The 20,000-nt window shown below is 30.2% G+C and overlaps 1 protein-coding gene across 3 annotated transcripts in view; it reads left to right on the top strand.

Annotated features, from left to right (window-relative positions):
• Positions 1-20,000, top strand: part of LOC124424328 (tachykinins) — a 45,025-nt gene that overhangs the window by 18,082 nt on the left and 6,943 nt on the right. For all 3 annotated transcript variants that reach the window (XM_046963231.1, XM_046963234.1, XM_046963232.1), the window contains exons 2-3: positions 18,888-19,074; positions 19,191-19,472. In XM_046963231.1, coding sequence (XP_046819187.1) covers positions 18,889-19,074; positions 19,191-19,472 — 468 coding nt within the window. In that variant the 5' untranslated portion in view covers position 18,888. The remainder of the gene's footprint in view (positions 1-18,887; positions 19,075-19,190; positions 19,473-20,000) is intronic.

The raw sequence follows: 20,000 nt of genomic DNA on the forward strand, positions 1-20,000 counted from the left end.
AACGAAAAAGACATTCGTTCGATTTCCTGGATAATTACACTTATGAAAATTAGACAATTAATTGATTACTTTTGTGATATTTGTTTTCTTTTTTCTTTTTTAACGAAAGTAAAAAAAAAATAAAATTATGTCTACATTACATTTTTTTCTTTGCATTAAACTTTTCTTTTTTATTGTTTCCAATTGACAATCTTCATAAGAGTCAACGCTTTAATAACAAAGATCAAAAGATAAGAGATACAAAGATTAACAATAGAGCGAGATAGCTTGTCTTTAAAGTTCGCGGAAGAGAGAAAAAAGTAGTGAGAGATCGGCATCATACCCTGAAGCAACTTCTTCCGTTTTAAAGCTTTTCCAACGGTTTCGAATGAAACGTGTATATTCGTTTGACTTTCACAACAAAGGAGGAAGCCGAGTTGAGTATTTTTCCATTTATTTTTTTTGTATCTCTCTTTCTCTCTCTCTCTCTTTCTTTCTCTCTCTCTCTTTCTCTCTCTCCCTCTCTCTCTTTTTCTTTCTCTCTATCTATTCTTTTCTTTTTCTTATTCTTTTTTTGTTTCATGCAACTCTCGTCCGATTTTATTCTTGATGGATTCTGTTTCCATTGCGATTCCTTCGGGTTAATCTTATATCACTCTTTTGTTATTTCTCCCTATTATCTGCAAAATCAACCCTTTTTCTATATAGAACGACGTTATAATACCTGGGAAATTACCAACTGAATCAATTTGGTCAAGCTTTTATGTAGGATACGTTAAGAACAATATAAATAAAATAAATTCCTTAAAATTATTTAGATATGGCTGGTCGATCATATAGTAATAAGAGCAAGTGATTAGTCATAATGTTGAAAACCATACGAATATTCTTTTTTTCTTCTTTTTTCTTTTTTTTTTTGTTTTTTTTTTTAAGCTTTTACGTTTCCTTGCTTTAAAATATCAGGAAAGTTGACAAATATGTATTTAAATTCGATGGCACGTCCGACAATGCGAAAATATTACTGGAATTGTCCGTGATCACGTAAGATTTAACACGATACAAACTACAAGATAACCACTATAAACTAGATTACTTTTTTTTCCTCTGAGTCCTCGATCTAGGAAATTGTAAAATTTCAGGATTAGATGTTTCCCGTCAAGGAGACGCAGACTCTTGGAGTTTTTCATTTTTCTCATTTTCCTTCGGTCGTTGTCCTCGAAAACACATGCTGTTCCTTATCATAAAATAGCAAGATGTATAACTGTAGAGGGTGAATCATTTGACGTTTCTTTGTAAAATATAAATTACTACGTCATTTGTAACCACTAAGGACAATTTTTCTAATATATACTGAGGACTCGAAATGTTTGAAAAATAATGATTATTTTTTTCTTTTTCTTTATTTTATTTATTTGTTCTTTAATATTTTTAATAGAAATATGAGTTGATACGTCCTTGCACGTCATGTTGCTTTTTGATTTTTCGCAAGATATTTTTTTTTTTAATTTATTCTTACATTTCTTATACAAAGAATCTTTCGAACGAAGAAAAAAATACAAAGGAAATTTGATATCATTGTCGATGAGTTGAGCTTTGAAATAGATATGTGATATCTGATCGGAATTATGAAACTTCGATGATTATAGCGTATACTATGTTTGCTCGTATGATCCCGACGTGCTCTTGCGATAAATACAATCGATTTGACAAATTTCTTTTATCAACTTATTGCAAGGCGTACATTATAATAATATTTGTTAAAATCTGTATGTGCAAATAAGGAAATTTTAATGATGTCATTAATTTTATTTTTTAATCATTTTAAAAATTTAATTTGTTAAAATATTAATTTTTTACTATTCAAAATAAATACCTATTATATTTGTTTGGAATATGATTTATTATTTTTATTCGTTAACTAATTTGACACTTATATAAACAATATTTTTAATATTAATTCAACGAGCATAATACAATTTATCTTTATTTATTTTCAAATTTTACAAATATAGAATTAAGAGAGCAGTATATTACATAATCAATAAAATAATTTTTTTCGATATTTTATATAGACGTAAGACTAAAAATCATTTTCGGTTAATCGCTTTGCATGTTTCACATCCATATATGTAAATAATAATAAACTTTCTGTCATTATCGTGTTGCAAAAAAAAAAGAAAAAGAAAAGGAAAAAAAAGAGGAAAAAAAGAAAAAAGGTGAACTATTTCGAGTATAACCAATTGTTGGTGACGTTCAAATCGATGGATAATCGTCGTTTTAACTTCCAAAGCAATTCGGTAATATGTCTGCCAAGAGATTTAATTATTCTGCATTATCGAGATCTTGTCGTTTATGGGTTTAACTATGACACTTTAAAAACATTAATGTAGTACGTAGTTTTATTCAGAAAAAAAAGAAAACATTTATTTTTCAAAGATTAATTTTTTAATTTAATATTGAAGATCGTTTCGGAAAAAGGAAAAAGGATCACTTTCATATGATTAACTTATCTTTTGAAGATCAACTAAATTTATTTTTCTTCTTTTTAAATAAACACTATACAAATATAAAAAAAAAACATTATAAAAATTTAAAGAAATTGTTTATACTAAATAGACAAAATCCTACGAGTAATTTATTTCTTCTATTAAAAATAATGGATGATTTCAAAGTCATACAGAAATTGTAATTTGTTAATAATGAAGCGTCTCATTTAATAGTCTCGTCAAAACATGCAAGTACTCGCAAACAACTTGTTCTTTCCACTACGTACGAATTTCGTTCCTGTTGCTTTATGACTTTCATAGAGTTTTTCTCTTTTACGAATATTAATGTGGCGGTGCTCGATTTAAAATAGCTGCTAGTCGCACGGAAAGTTTAGAAGGCCTGTTTCTCTTTAATGAGAGTGGTCGGAAGAGTTAAAAAGAAAAGAAAGAAAGAAAGAAAGAGAAGAAACAATTTCAATTGTTTCTTTCTTTTCACTCTCAACTTTCTATTGTTTTCTTTGCGTTGCAACCCAACAGGACGCATAAAAGAACTTTTGAAAAAGATCGAATCTTTCTTTTCCTTTCTTGTATTTATTTGATTGGCTAATAAATAATGTAATAGTTTGTTAGTATTGTAAGATACATTTAAATAAACGATAATAATATTTTTACTTGAAAATTTTCAATAAATATACTATTATCATTTATTTAAATATGTAATATTAATAACAATTTAATATTATATAATAATTCCAAGCTAATATTAAACGAAATTACTTTCTGTTTTCCTGAAAAAACAAAGAGAGAAAAAGAAAAAGAAAAAGAGTACAAGGAAAGAAAAAAAATTCGGATATATCACCATCAGAAAATCTTTTCTCTCACGGGAAATACAGACAGGATATCAGAATTTTTTCTTCCATCTTCTTTCTTCATTATAATCTGTCCGTTCTTACGAATGACGAATGCGTCTTAAACGATACGTGAGTTCTGATTATAATTTCTATATAAATAAAATTTAATCAAGTTTGTAATGAGAAATGATCTGTCTTTGTTATACTATTATTCGTAAATGCTTCCAAGAAATTGTTATAGCATTTAATTGATCGATTCAAAAAAGTATAATAATGATTTTTAAGTGGTATCGATAAAGAAAAAAAAATCATTTTCTTTTTATCTATTTATGAATAGTTGATTTAATATTTCATTTTATATTTAGTATTTAATATTAAATATTATTAAAACGTTAAAATTTAATAATGTTTGTTAATTAATATTTAATAATATTTAAAATATAGTATGTACATATATAATATATAACTATATAATAAATAATATATATATATAATATATTATATATATGATATAAATAAAATATATATATATATATATATATAAAAGAAATAAAAAAGACAAAAACAAAAAATTTGGCTTTTTTTGGTTTTGTTGAAAAAGTAATATTTATACTCGATTGAAAAGTAAGGCTTCATAGAAATATATCCCGTTAGGAACGATTTTCTTGTTCTCGAACGTAACACATAAATGCATTTACGTGTATATATATTTTATCCCGTTGGGACAGAGCAAGCATACTTTTATTTTTACAATCGTACGCGTATGTATCTATCACTGTCGATTCTATCCTTATTCGACGTATTCCCAGTTTCAGGATGGACATACGCGTAGGATTTTACGTTTCCCCCTTTCTCCATTCCTATCCTTTTCTCATTCCAGTTCCTGAAGGTTGTTTAAATTTATCGTAGAACGACGAGAATTTAAATCCGATCAGCTGTTTTTCTCTTTTTTCTTTTTCTTCTTTTACCATAAACTACTTATTAATCACGATAGTTTAAATATCCTTTCATAACATTTTTCGTCAACATTTTCTTAATACATTTTCATCGTAGATAAAACTATGTTAGTTAAATTATATAAATTATTAATATATCAAAATGATTTAGATTATGTATTTATTTAAATTTTTCTTCGATATCTCTACTTTTATTTGTAAATTAATTATATTTAAATTATAACTGATTAAATAAACTTATTATTAAAATTATTCTAAATCATTACTCATTAATATGTTTCTTTTATTTTAATAATAAATAATTACTAGTAAGAAATGAAGTTTAAAAACTTGGAGATATACTTTAGTAAACATCAAAATCGATGTAAAGTTTCGTATTCATAATTGTAATTCACGAATGTCTCTCACTTTTCTCTTTTTTTTAGTTGTTATTATTTTGATCATCATAGATCTAAAAAGGATCTAAAAACAACGAGTTTCGTATTTCTATGATCACTATTAGTTCGATATATATGTACAATATAACAAATACATATAATATTATATATGTGTATGTGTATATATAATTCCAACTTATTTTTTGTAAAAGTTTAATTGGAGAGTATGGGCGCCTTGAGTTAGCTAAGAGAAATTATGTTCTTCTTACGTTTTTGAAACGGTAAAGAAATAAGAAAAACAATAAAAGAGAGACAAAGGAGAAAGGAAACAAGAACAATGGATTAGTTTCTTTAAGGCTTCTTTTCACTTTTGTTGAGATAATTCATTTACGATTAGCTCAGATAAAGATATGAAAATGACATGTTTTGTTAATTTTATAATATATATATATATAAAAGAATACACGATAATTTTATAATATATATATATATATATATATATATATATATATATATATATGTATATATAAGGATGACACGATTTTTATACTTTTTCTCATTTTTGTTGTGTTAATATATTCGTGTTAATTAATCACAAGGATAATTAAAAAATGAAACCTTTTTGCTAATATTAAAAAAAAACTAATTACTCTTTTTAAAAGATTCCTTCTCACTTTTGTTGAGTCAATACATTATTGATTAGTTAAGACAAAGTTATTAAAGTTGCTTTAATAAACGTTTATGAAACGTTCTGTTGATTTTATAAACGTTCTGTTGGATATATATATATATATATATATATATATATATAAAAGAATAGAAAACGTATTTATGCACACACGCGTGCGCGCGTTCATTGATGTTGAAACTAATTTAAACAGTTTCATACAACATCGATTTTACCAAATAAATATTTGGCAATTTTTTTTATTACATTTATAAACTACTCACGCAGGATATTACTCAGATAATAACGAAGGATCCCAACAAAAACGAGTTTCGTTGCTACGCCCACATGTAAAGAGGAAATAAGCTACGTTTAATAATGATTTCCACGATCGATTGCCGAGCAGCGTTCGTACGGGTGTCTTATTTACTGAAAAATCAAGATTACGCATCGTTGGAACGTCAAACGTATTGAAGCTTTTATCGCTATCTCGTCGGCGATGTACAATAGAACGTATTTACGATGTACTGGGTGGAAAAAAAAAACGAAAAGAAGCAGAAAAAAAATCACGACAACGGTGCTTACATATGCTTGCGCATACATTTTATTTTACCTGCGGTTTTTCTTTTAAAAGGTTGTAAATTGAATGCACATTTACGTAGATAAAATGCATCACTTATTCGTTTATCTCGTGAGTTAGACGAAAATACAAGGCGAAGAAAATCCGAGGAGTGAATCTGTTATTTTCTTTTTTTTTCATTTTTTCGTTCGAAAGCTTTCTAATATATCGATCGAAGATGTCGTTTAATTCCCAATCTTTTTTCTCTTCCTTTTAAACGTGCCGCTATTTAACTTATATATATGTATATATCATATTATATTATTATTTATTTATTATTATTATTATTTTTATATAATGTATTTTTTTCATTTAATTTGCACTTAAACATTTCGATCGAAGAAATCGTTTATTTTATTTTTTCCTTTCTTTTTTTGTATTATCGTTATGACGATATTTATCGCAGTTATTACGACGAGCTAGACGAATCGTGGGAATTAATTAAGGTTAAATAATATTCGCGATCTTTAATCGGTCGAGGGCGATGCCAACTCGTCGTTAGATATTTTCTTATTGCAGCTTCCTCACTCGGAAGGTTTTTAATATCGTTCGTGAATGTAGATCGCGCGATGACGTATCCGTTTGATGTCGTTCACGTACTGCTTTGAATTTGCTGTTTTTTGCTTTGTTTTATTGTTTTTTTTTCTTCTATTTCCTTTCCTTTTTATTTTTTCGTTCTCTACTGACGTGACAACGAATGGTATTCGGGCTGCTGATGTATCTATGTTTTTTTATTTTTCCCACTCGATTACATTTTAATATTTCCGTTAAAAACGAACGAAAAAGTCCATTAATAACGCACGATAACAATATAGTTATCGAAAATGTAATGATCGAAATTACTTATTATAATAGTGGACATATCATTTTTTTTACCAACTCCATTTGTTGAAATAAAAAAAAAGATTCAAAAAATTATTTCGAAATCAGCTGATAGTCGATAATTGTCAATTAACCAGTTTCTAATTGTAATAACGTTACACGATTCATTCATTGATAATAAATTAACAGGAAATATAAGGATGAAATGATCGTATCAGATTTATTTTGCTTACTCTTCTGAAAAAAATAAAGTTATGAAGAAAGGGAATACATATCCCTATTGTCCAATTCGAAGACAGAAATCTTGTAAGAAAACAAGGCAGTAACCAAAGCTTCGCGAATGTTTACCTTTTTTCTAGTACCTCCGAAAGATCGATTCTTTCAAGGACGTTTCGAGTAACGTGTTTTTGAATCATGCGTGTGCGTCAATACTCATTTCTGTATTACGTAGAAATTGTAATTTTACGAAGTTTTGTATCATAAATAACTTTATTTTATTCAATTAATAAATTAAAATTGATTTATACAATAATTATTTTTATTATCACCTGCGAAATTCAACCACTAAAACTCGTAATAATATTTGAAGTATAATGAGCTTGTACGATGACAAAATATATATACATATATAATGCGTATATATATATATATATATATATATATATATATACGCATTATGTATATGTATATATAAAATTAAATCGTAGAATAATTAAGAAAAAAAAAGAAAAATCAAACGTTAGATATTTTTTCGAAAGATTCCAGAAGCGATTATTTGTTTTTATCAAAAATAAAATCTCTCATGTTATAATTTTATTTCATAATTTCAATTTATTATTATTTTTTTTTATTTTTAACGAAAGCACAATCTTGAAGTTACAATCTTGGTTATATTTGTATTGTACATTTCGAAAATTTATAAAGGAATTTTTTTCACGTAAAGTAAAACAGGATTTTCCTAACGATTTGAGACATCCCCTTTAAGTATTTAGATAACGTTCTCCATGTCGTTATTATATTTCTGAAACAATCACGGAGACTCATATATGTAAATGGGAGAATGATAAATGGGAGAAAGTAAGAAAGTTGAGATTTCGAAGAACGTATCCTGAAGGTGTAACGAAATAAGCTGAATGAGTTTAAAGTCAGTAACAAAGCTTTTAAATTCCTCACGTTTCGTTTATACCAAAGTAATTATTCTCATGATATTTCTTACCAAGCAGAAGCTGTCAAATTGAGATGTAATGTAAATTCAAACAAACCCACGAATCTAAACCAATTCAGCAGCTAATCATTATTACTTTAGTTAATTGTCAGGGATAAAGAAGAAAGAGAAAAAAAAGAACAAAAATAAGAAAAAGTTATGAAATTTAGAGTATAATATTTTTTATTACGTTTCTTTTTAATATTTTGTATTATGTTCGACATCCCTACAAACTTATCTTTCAGATCGAATTGCATATTAAATATTTAGATCGGTAGGTAATTGATCGATTAAACGAAATGTAAAATTACGTTGGAGATTAAAAGACATTGTATAGATATGACAAATAGTATATTTAAAAATTATCAGAAAAGCTTAAAATTCCAAGATGAATTAAATCTACTATCAATTACAATTCAAGATCTAATTCATTCGATATTTTCGATCAAGTTCTCGCTTCTGATCGATACATCTTTTGATGTTATGCGCGTCATCACACAATTAGGATCGATATAAAATAATTCTCATATCCTTCATAGAACAAAGAACGTGATAAAAACGACAAAAATATCATCCATAATCCGACGAACAATCACATTCGTCTCTCCTATGACAAATCTTGTTACCTGGACATTCGATCTCCGGTCGCCAAATGGGACTAATGAATTTTTGAACATAGGTAACGTTGTACCTATAGCCATTATCCTCGTTACCCTTAACCTGACAACTGATATTCGAGGAATTCTTGAAGAGAGTCAACGGTGGTCCAGTTACATCATCGGGTGGATAGATTAAAATCTTCTCGAAACTCGTTTTACCAGAACTATTCTTTGGCTTGACAATCCTAAGATCAACCGAATTACCAGGCCACTCCTTTCGTGAAACATTATTCATTTTGATAGGTCCCCATAATTCTTGAACGCTCGTTTCACTGTCGTACCGACATTCCTGGTATACACGATTCTCATTCAAAGTTTTGCCCTCTAGATTTTCTTTTCTATTACCGAAAGATCGATCCACAGTTTTGACCCTATCGCAAAAGCCCTTGAGCATCCTAATAGAATCCTTTTCAAGTTTTTTTTTCGACTTCGTATCGTGTCTCCTTTCGTGTCGTTTCATGGATCTTCTATAACGATCGTACGGATAGCTAGACGGTAAGGTTTCACGAAAGAACTCTCTACAATCACAATCATCGTTTTCTTCGATTTCGTTTGGTCGAAACGAAGAACGAACGTCAATCGTTTTTTTCGGTGAAACTCTTGGTTCAACGAAGGACGAATCTTTTCCAGACGGATAAGATCCGTCAGTTTTCCTTCTAGTTTTATCATGACGACAGTAGATATCTCGCATGATCTTTAAATTGCTAGACAATTTCTCGTAATCCTCGCTAACTTCCTTCAAACGTTCGTTACATTTCTTCCAGTGATCAAGAAACGGTGTTTTTAGGGATAAATCCTCCTTCCTTTTGCTGATATTTTCTACAGGTTTATCTGGCGAATCGATTCGAAAATTGTTACTTGGAAGAGAACTCGTATGTAAGTAATTCTTATCCTCTAGATATTTCTCGTAGCTCGTCGAAATGTCGCATTTTTGACGAACCTGCTTACGATTTTCAGGGCAACAGCAGCAATCATTGCATTTTGTATTGTTTTCCTGTTCGTTGTTGGAGCAGCAACATTTCATTAATAGCTTTCCCTCCTTGCTTCGTACCAATTTACACAGCTTTCGATTTCTCATATTATCGATTTTTTCGTTCTCACAAATATAACATAAATCTTTATCTTTGCTAAGATCGCTCGTTTTTATACATTTCGGCTCGTAATGTACTTTCTTTTCAATGAAAGACGATTTATCGTTTTTTCTAGATGACCTTGGAACTTGACAAGATGTCCTTTCGGAAATTATTGGCATCTCCACTAAGTTTTTATCGAAAGTAACTCCTTTGGTCGATTGTGTAGAAGAGAGACTAGTAAAACTTCGAGAGGGAGGATATCGTGACTTGGACTTGGTACATGGTGCATCTTTAAAAATCCAATCGAAGTTCTTCTCGCAAATTTTCTTTTCTTTTCTTTTAGAAGACGACAGAACGTCTTTCTCACAGTTGAAATTTCTCGATTTGTTTGTTTCCTCTTCGCAAGAACAGGGTCCGTTGAGCCGAGGACAATATTGGTTATTGGTCGAACCACTGAAATTACTACCGCCGCTCAATCTCTTCTGAAACGAGCTCTCGTTCATTTTATCGACGTAACGATGGACCTCCAACTCCTTTCTACTGTTCACCGCTGCTGCTTCCTCGTGATTGAGGTTAGGGTCGAAGCGTGGATTTATGTAAATTGAATCGGTCGATCGTTTTCTCAAACTCTCCTCGAAACTGTCCCTCTGAACTTCGAGTCCCCTTCGAGTCTCCAAACGATATACCTTGTCTTTCGATCTTGGAACTCGTTGATCAATTCCAGTATCAGGCCAGTCGTGAATAACCTTGATATCGATATTACCTGGATAGTCTCTTGTCAAATCCTTTTTTATATATCGATTATACGATTTTGGAGAAACTAGACGACTAGAATGACGTCTGATTAATCTCGAACCTGGATATGTCACAGGACGATGTGATTTGTTCACGCATGGATGACCAGAAAGTGGCTGGTTGTTGCAGTCAACGTTTGTCCTTTCCAATGGGCAACAGGGCTCTCTGTGATCCTTGTTTTTTTTCCTTCTAGGTCTTGCCTTTCTGTATCGTGAACAGAAATCTTGCTTAGCTCGCGAGGACTTCATCCTTTTTCTTTTGACATCTCTAACTGAACGTCTGACATTCTCGAATTCTCTAACAGAGCTGCTTCTATAATCATCGTCGCTGCTGATTTCACGACAATAATTACTTTGGATATACCTGAAGTAATTCAAGAAGTCTTCTCTCTTTAAATTCTCAGTTGCCTCTGTTCTTAATTGTCTTTCATAATTGTCAAACCATCTGATTTCTTCCTCACAATCGTCGTTCTCTTCTTTTTCGAAATGAGTCACCTCTACTTTTGGTTGGTCCATCGATATTTTTAATTAATTCTCCTCGACGAATGTTTGTAACGTCCATCAACTGACTTCTCTACGAGATTCCATCTTTTTGAGTGTCCTTTAAGGAACATTCTTTCCTTGATTAACATAAAATTTTTTGGATTGTAGTTATAAGGATTGCTGTTAAGATTAAGAAGGTGCGTATTAAGCTCTGAACAGACGGTTGTGATATTAGGTTATGCATATGTATGTTTGACGTTGAACTGATCGAAATTCGATTTTTTATTCGATATTTACTATTCTTATTTTAATAAGACAATTAAAAATTAAAGAAATTAAACAATTACTTTTAGATATTTCATTTGTCACATACGTATCATTTGTCAAGTATTATTAATAATTATTATATTCAATATGTGTATATATATAAAAATTAGAAAAATATTTTTTAGTTTAAAAATGACTTTTTAAAATTAATTCTTACTTGTTGCATAAAATGTATCTATTGTGTTATTAAGAACTATTGTGTTTTTAAGAACCCTTCTATGAATATAGGCCAACGATTGCAAAATGCGTCTTACCAGTAATCGTTCGTCGACGCGTGCCGTAACCTATAAAGAAGGAATCCCACATCCTTGCTATAAAAAAAAAAAAACAAAGAATAAAGAATAAAAAAAAGAGAACATCTAATGTAGAACGTAATGTGAAAAGTGTATGAAAAGAAAGTTAAGATGTTCCTGAGTTCATTGAATTCTCCATGAAATATCGAACGGCTCGAAGAAGAATAAAAAATAAAAGAAAAATAAAATCGATATCGAACTTTTTTAACAACTTTCCAAGTCGATTACTCGAAGATTAACACGCGAATAAATGGAAATTTTCTTTTCGAAACGAGCTTTTTTTTTTTATGTGAAAAAGAGAATCCAAATGAAAAATCAAAATGAGAATCCAAAACGAAAATCCAAAAGAAATTTGAATAAATATTGAGTAGATATTTTAGCAAAAGATAAACTTGATTTATTAAATTTTTTATCATAATTGTCTAACGCGAAACTATCAACTCCGACAAATGAAAATAACTTGATAAGCTAACGTCAATTTTCTATTTCTTTTTTTCACAGTTTTTAAATTTTTCTTGATAAATTTTTCCTACAAGTGATTAATCAGAACAATTCTATCAATCTTCTTTTTTATCCAAGCTTTCATAGAATTAAAACGTAATATTAGAATTATGAAAAAAATTTCGTTGGTTATGTTCGTTAATGAGCGAACCTTATAAGCCAAGTGACATTTAACCCTACAACCGGAAGATGAGGTGACCTTGTTGACGGTAAAGGTAAAGCTCACCTGTTCGATAAATATGTAAGCTATTTTCTGTCACTCAGGTATAGTAAGATACAAGTACATGAGGAACAGCTTGGACACTCTTTTACTTTTAGTTTTGTAGGTACACACACACACACACACATAAAATATATATCGGTAATCAGTCAAGGAGACCTCATTTATATATAACTATATTGCTGCATGTACTTATATATTTACCATCTATATGTATTCACATATGACGTAAATTATATATAACACATATATATTGTACATATGTCATAATTTGCTCTATACTTAAATCAAGTTTGAAACATGTTGCAATGTTACATATTAACACTTGGTTAAAAAAAAAAAAAAGAAAACCACGAAAGACTAACTTGTCCCTTGTCGATTTCTTTCTCAAGATCGTAAAAAGGCTCGTTTTACGATCGCTTACGAGCACTTTTTGAGATAAATCGTTTCCGCTGATCGACCACTTGTTCGATAAGTATAAAATACCCAACTTCAACTACTACCTACGTACTCGAGAGACAGAGAGTTAAGTACTATAGATAAAGATCATTCTTAATTTCTGCTGCGTGGTCAACTGGGAGAACGTAAGCGAAAGATAAGATTGATTGCCGTTTACTCGAAAAAGGAGCAACGAAATGTAGTGATGCTCTACGAGAGTGTTTTTAAATCTTGCCGAGCTATAAAATGGTGTATGTGTTCAACATTACCCGGATGAACGTGATTATAATTTGACAAATGTGTTCTTGGTATAGGAAGAAGATTAAAAAACAAAAAAAAGATAAATAGAGACTGATACTCTTAGTATATTGTATTATTGTAATACTTTCTCTCTCTCTCTCTCTTTCTTTACTTCTCTTTTTAAATAATTGTATTCGATTAAATCGTACCAAAGAATTCGTGTTTTAATCTGAGCCACTGCTCTAGCGAAAATCGTTAACGAAATTAACTCGTTATTACGAGATCGAGAACAACGTTGTATTTGAATTGTTTGCGTAGCCGCTTTTCGTTTCTCATAGGTCGACCTTTAATATAATATATCTTGTTAATCGAAACGATATGTAATTATCTTTGCTGTATCCTAGGGTTAATTATATCCATCTTTCATGTCACTCGTCATTTCGCGGATTTATATCCTTTATTATTTATACAACAATAGAAAAATAATTTGATCTTTCGATGAAACTGCATATAATTATTCTCACATGTCTCAACTTTTTCTTCCTCTGATCTTGAAGTTTCACCTAGTTAGAGAAAGTTCGTCTTCGTTGATTATTCGAACAAATATTGTGTTGGTATAAGTGTTTATGCGTTGGTGGATATGCAGAAGACAAGCAGCCGAAATTGCATACGAGGATTCCACCCTCGGCGATCCTCTCTATCTACCTACATTTCTGGTGTTCTGGAAATTTGATTCGGTCGAAACTCCCATCGCTATTCAATGTATGCCGCTAAAACGGCACATGTGCGATTTACTTGCAGCTCCGCAGTCACAAACGTATTTATCAGAGTTCTACCATCTAATTCTACCATGCTTTATGTTTCGTCATAAAGTCACGCCCTATTCTCTGTCTACATGGTGTTCTTCGTTCGCACGAAAAGGAATCCGTGATAATCGAATTATGTTCGAATTTAACAGTCCGCTTGATTCATCCCTAATGAGGGAGGGAGATAGATAGATAGATAGATAGATAGAGAGAGAGAGAGAGAGAGAGAGAGAGAGAGAGAGCAAATTTTTTTCCTTGGAATATTAATTCAGGAAAAATAAAAGAAAGAAAAAATTTCTTTAATTCAATATAATTTATTGAAATGTAAGATAAAATAAATGAAATTACCAAATTATTAATTAAACGTTATTTAAATTAATTATTAAAAGTAAACCAATATACGTAATGTTTAGATAAAAATGAATTTAAGAAATGATCAAAGATCCAAACAATTTTTTACTTTTAATTATTTAAGTCTAAGTAACGAAGAAGATTAAAACGATAACCGGTAAAATTTGAATATTTTGGACGGTCGTTTCTTACATTTACAAGCAGACACGGGACTCTTTATCGAGCCTGGAAGCAATGAAATTCTTTTCTCGCGTTAACATCCTCTGCATTAGGTCTTACTTAGCCAGTTAATTTGAAATTAAAGTTAAAATACCGGCAATGTGGTAGGATTAAAATAAAATACTTATAAAGTAAATATACTTGAACGATACGACGTAACTTTCATTATTTCTTGTAAAACTTGTTAGAGGAAGGTAAATAGATAATACGTAGACATATTTTAGAACTACGATCGATTGGCATCTTTTCTTTCTTCTTCTTTTGTTTTTATAGAACATTGGATCGAAGGGCAACTATTTTTCCAGAAAACGGTAGACAATGATTCATTGAAAAAAAAGAAAAAAAAGAAAGGAAAAGGAAAAAAGATGAAAAATCGAACTCGACACCATTTTCTCGAGACGAGTTAATGCGAACATAGTCCATGTTCTTCTCTGATGATAGGCGTGGGTGAATCAGGGAAACACGTATTATGCAAGACCTTCATACTATCTCTTTGCACGCATCGCTCTCGTTACATATACAAGCCATGTAAATACCAACGCAAACTTGCGAACAATGCGAACTAGAGATCTACAGACGCTCACGGATGAATTATTTCTTCTCTTTTTATTTTTCTTTGATCTTCGTCGAATCACTGAAATATTGCTGAACATATATCCCTTTGCTATTTGTACCTTACAAAAGAATATATTCTTTCGAGAGGTACGTTGAAAAAGAAATAATATTGCAACCTAAAGATTCATTCGAGCACCTAAATATTCTCTTTTCGATCTTTCCAATTCAATGATTGCACCAATTCTATGTCTACAATATATAGTATTCTCCCACTTGGTCGTTAAGCTAAACAAAAAAACAATTATTATTAATTATTTGATATATAGAGACATATTTGATACGTGGTTTATTAATAAAAATTATTATTTATAATTATTTTTTTATATAGTCTACTCCTTCGCATAGTATTGCACTCCTATATCGAACGAGGCTTGACTTTCTTTAGAATGATATAATAATCTTTTATAACACAATTTTATATTTTCGTTAGAATAGATTATGTGAAACACAATATATATAAAAAAGAAAAATAAAGAGTGTAAAAAAATGTTACGTTATAATAATTATTCTAATTCATTTATCTTTAATAATACAAAATATGAGAAACGTGTGATACGAACGAAATATTAATTAATTTATAAAATAATAAGCAATATAATAAAATACGATGTCGGCGAAAATGAATAAATGCTTCAATTATAGCTTAGTTAATAGAACGAGAGATACTTCAGCAAAGAAAAAAAAAAGAGAAAAAACCACGATGACGTCTATCGTGTTAGAAAATCCTGGATCGTCGACTTTAAAATCGAAGAGTCTGTTGGACAAACTCGCTTTCAGAACGATTATACGAGCGACCGGCCCGTAGTGAGAAACACAAGCTCTCACAACGAGCGCTTCACTTACGGTGTTGTAATATCAGCGATAGTATCAATCGACTCCCCATTTCACCCTCTTTCATCCCTTCTCCATCTTTCTTTCTCGATAGAGTATCGAAGTCATCCTTTTTCTCTTCTATCTCTCTCCCTCTTATTTTCGCTCCGTTTATTCTACATGAGCAACGTAGCAAGCTACTCGAGAGTCCTCGAGTGCTCATGCTACTACAACCCTTATGTAAACTTCGTCTATGATTAAATTTTACACGAGAAATTTCGTCAATCCTAAAAATAATTCTAAACACGAAAGCAAAATACCGATGAATATTCGTCTAACGGTGTGTAAAGGTTCTCTCTCTCTCTCTCTCTCTCTCTCTCTTTCTCTGTCTCTTTTTCTCTTAAAACATGTTTCGAATAAAGATTCGGTGATTCCATGATTACGATGTTACGTATGCGTGTTCTCGTGTTTAACGAGAACTTATGTAATAATAAGAAGAAATTATTTTATGATTTCATTTAGAAGGTATCAGATTGACGATTTTTGAAGTGTTTCTTTTGGATAGAAATGTACGATGATTGAAAATGAAACTGATAGAGTTGATAAAGAGATACGTGTAATTATCGACTTCATTGTTTTCTTTATAAAAATAAATATATTCTTATTCGAATTCAAAGAAAGAAATATAGTATTGTATATAAGAACTTTTGTGTGTGTGTATATATATACGTATAAAAACAAAAAGAAAAACTCGGGGAAAATATAAAAAACTATGACTTCTTTTAGATATAAAATATTTGCGAAAAATTAAAATCCTAAATATCGATCAAAAATATTTCGTCGGACATTCGGGGTATCATAACAGTAAAGAATTTCAAATGAAATAATCGACATGCGTAATTCGTGTGAAAGCTTATGTTTTCTGCCTGTTGAATGTTATATAATAATTAGCGAACAACAAAGTGTGTCTTGTAAAAAAGTAAAAAAAAAAAATTAGGAAACGGAAGTTAAACCATTTCTTCTTTCGTATAATTTTACTATCTCATTTAGTCAAATTAATTAACTGTAGGTATAATTCGAGATAAAGAGAAAATGAGAAAAGTTCTCTTTTTGCGATATAATATATGTACGAACGTTTGTGAATATGATAATATTCATGTTCTTTATTTTTAGAACTATATTATGCCCGATAAAAATTTTTTCAAATAATTTTTTTCTAATAATCATGAGAGAAGAGAGAGAGAGGGAGAGAGAGAGACAGAGAGAGAGAGAGAGGAAGAAAGAGAGAGAGAGAGAGAGAGAGAGAGAGAGAGAGAGAGAGAGAGAGAGAGAGAGAGAAAGAGAAAAAAAGAGAGAAAATAGAAATTGATGAAATATGTAGGTAACTTAAATGTCAATTCGTCATTCCCAACGTTTGGAATAATTTTGTATTTCACAAATGTTCTGGTTTGTTTAGTATTAGATTATGACGAAATGTCAACTCGACTTGTTGTTTTTGTTTTTTCCTTTTATTTATGTCACTACTGATATATGACGATTTCTTGGAAATGTTTCATCTCGTGTAAAAGAAGGAAACGAAGAAAAAGAAAAAGAAAAAAGAAAGAACAAAAAAAAAATTATGAATTTATCTTAGGTGACATAAAACATTCTTATATCTTGCGTAACTTCTCTTTTCAGGAAGTTCATTTTATGCTTTGTGCACGTACAGAGATTATCTCATTGCATCGTACCGTTTCAAACGGAAACAGTAACGGTGAAAAGTCAGTCGTGATACAAAATTCATGTCGAAGAGAGAGAGAGAGAGAGAGAGAGAGAGAAAGAGAGAGAGAGAGAGAGAAAGAGAGAGAGAGAGAGTTCTATGCATGAATAATGTTTTTTTCTTTTCTTTTTTTTCTTCCTACGTTTATACTTCGTAAATATTTGCATGTTATACGATGTGATAAACTTTCATCGGTTTTCTCATAGTCATTATAGCGTTGACATCGTCAAATCATATCTTTAAAATAAAGTCTGAGACAAAAGAGAAATAATATATTATACAAATTTATATAATAAGAAGATCATTAACTTGACCATGTAGTATTATACTAAGGAGGGACAATCGAAATGTGGTATGTTTGACCCATCGATAAATGAATTAACACGTTAACGAGGTCAACGTGACTCTCATCCATTTTCGTCAAACGAGAGCTTCACGGATTCTATAATTTATAACTATAATAATAGTAATTTGTTAAATCACGTTCCTCGAATATTTCCACACTTATTCATGCTTAGGAAAGATCAACGAGAACGTACTTATTCTTTCTTCTTTGGAAGGAACGCGAAAATCGAAGGCACGCGATTAAATCTATCGCGAAGTATCATTATCCTCTCGACGATGTTGGTTAAAAATAATTCATCGAATGAATCCAATCAGCGGAACGTCGGCTCTCGTTCATTGCTGCAAAAAGAAAAAATAATAAAGGAAAAAGAGAATGAAAAAAGAAAAGAGAAAAAAAAATACGCTAAGAGTCAACGCTTTAATTGCATGGATACGAACGAGCTCTTATAAAGATTCGAGGAGAAATATAAAAAAGAAAAGCAAAGTTATACATTCATCATGGATGTCAGATTTCTTTTCTTTTTTATTTTTTTTACAACAACATTCGCCATCGGTCGAATTGACTTCGACCCCATGAAAATAACAGAAAACGATTGAGCTTTTTCGACACGGGTATATGTATAATATATACATAAAAAATTTCATCATGGTCATTGAGATTTCGTATCAACTATTTGTCGATTTTTATAGAATTTTAATGACGTTTTCAACTTTGTTCATCACCGATGAAAACCATTGTCTTCGTTCATTCCTCGGTTGAGCTAGTTTTTGGATACCAAATGTGTCACTCTTTTGCAAATAACTGAGATTTTATTGGCACTTGTTTATTCATAGAACACGTAACTCGAATCTTCAGATTCTTTACTTTCTCTTATCTTTTTCTTTTTTTTTTTTGATAACACGTATAAAACGATATAATAAAATTTTTCTTGAATTATTACAGAAAATAAGTATTAACAATGTAAAATAAACAATGATTATTGTTTGTTACAGAATGTTCATCAGCTCGTTCATCTTACTCGCAACGTCGATCGTTCTTTCGTTTGCCGAGGATTTGTCTTCGAACAATCCGTTCTCTATCAAACGTGCTCCGATGAATTTTCAAGGTATACGTGGTAAAAAAGATGATCTCACATCTATTCAACACGGTGAATTCAAAAGAACTCCCATGAGTTTCCAGGTAAAATTTTGTTATTCGAAAAGAAAAAGAAAAAAAGAATAAAAAAAAAAGAAATAAAGTTAATTGTTTGTTTGTCAATTAAATTGTTTTTTTAACCTTATTCGAAACATGTTTAGAGTATGCGTGGGAAAAAGGACTTAATTAACAATGAGGACAATTTTCCACATGAGGTAGAAATATCTGATAAACGAGCACTTATGGGATTACAAGACATGAGAGGAAAAAACAATTTTCTAATTCCTGACTTCGAGGATGCTTATTTCCAAGATAATTATGACAAGCGAGCACCAATGGGATTTCAAGGTATGAGAGGAAAAAAAGCTATGTCTGATGATGAGTATTATAAACGTGCACCAATGGGATTTCAAGGAATGAGAGGAAAGAAATCTCTCGAAGAAGTACGTATAGGCATTTAGTCGTTACCTTGTAAGGTAGAGCTTATTACTTAATACTTTGAGTGCTATCATAGGAAACGTAGAAATGTGGTAGCTTTAATCAGACGGGAATGATTTCGTTATTATATATATATAATAGAAAAAAAGTTATAAAGTTAAATGGTGTCAGATGGTGCATAATACGCAAATAATTTTATGTATTTCTATACATCGATGCATCAGAAAAATGCATTTGCACTTTTTTTTAATGAAAATCTACATCTTTGACTGCAATCGAAATTGATTGACAGTCAAAAATATAGCATTAAAAAATATTCGCATTAAAAAAAAATGCAAATGTATTTTGTTAATGCCTAAAAGTTTTTTTTTTTGTATATTATGCATCATTCGATAACATTTAACTTTGATTCATAACATTTTTATTTATTTTCAATTGTTCAGAAAATATAATCTGTTCCAATTGTATATATATATATATCCAATTGTATGTATATATATATATATATATATATATATATATTATTATATATA

This window comes from Vespa crabro, chromosome 5, assembly GCF_910589235.1.
Source record: "Vespa crabro chromosome 5, iyVesCrab1.2, whole genome shotgun sequence".
NCBI lineage: Eukaryota > Metazoa > Arthropoda > Insecta > Hymenoptera > Vespidae > Vespa > Vespa crabro.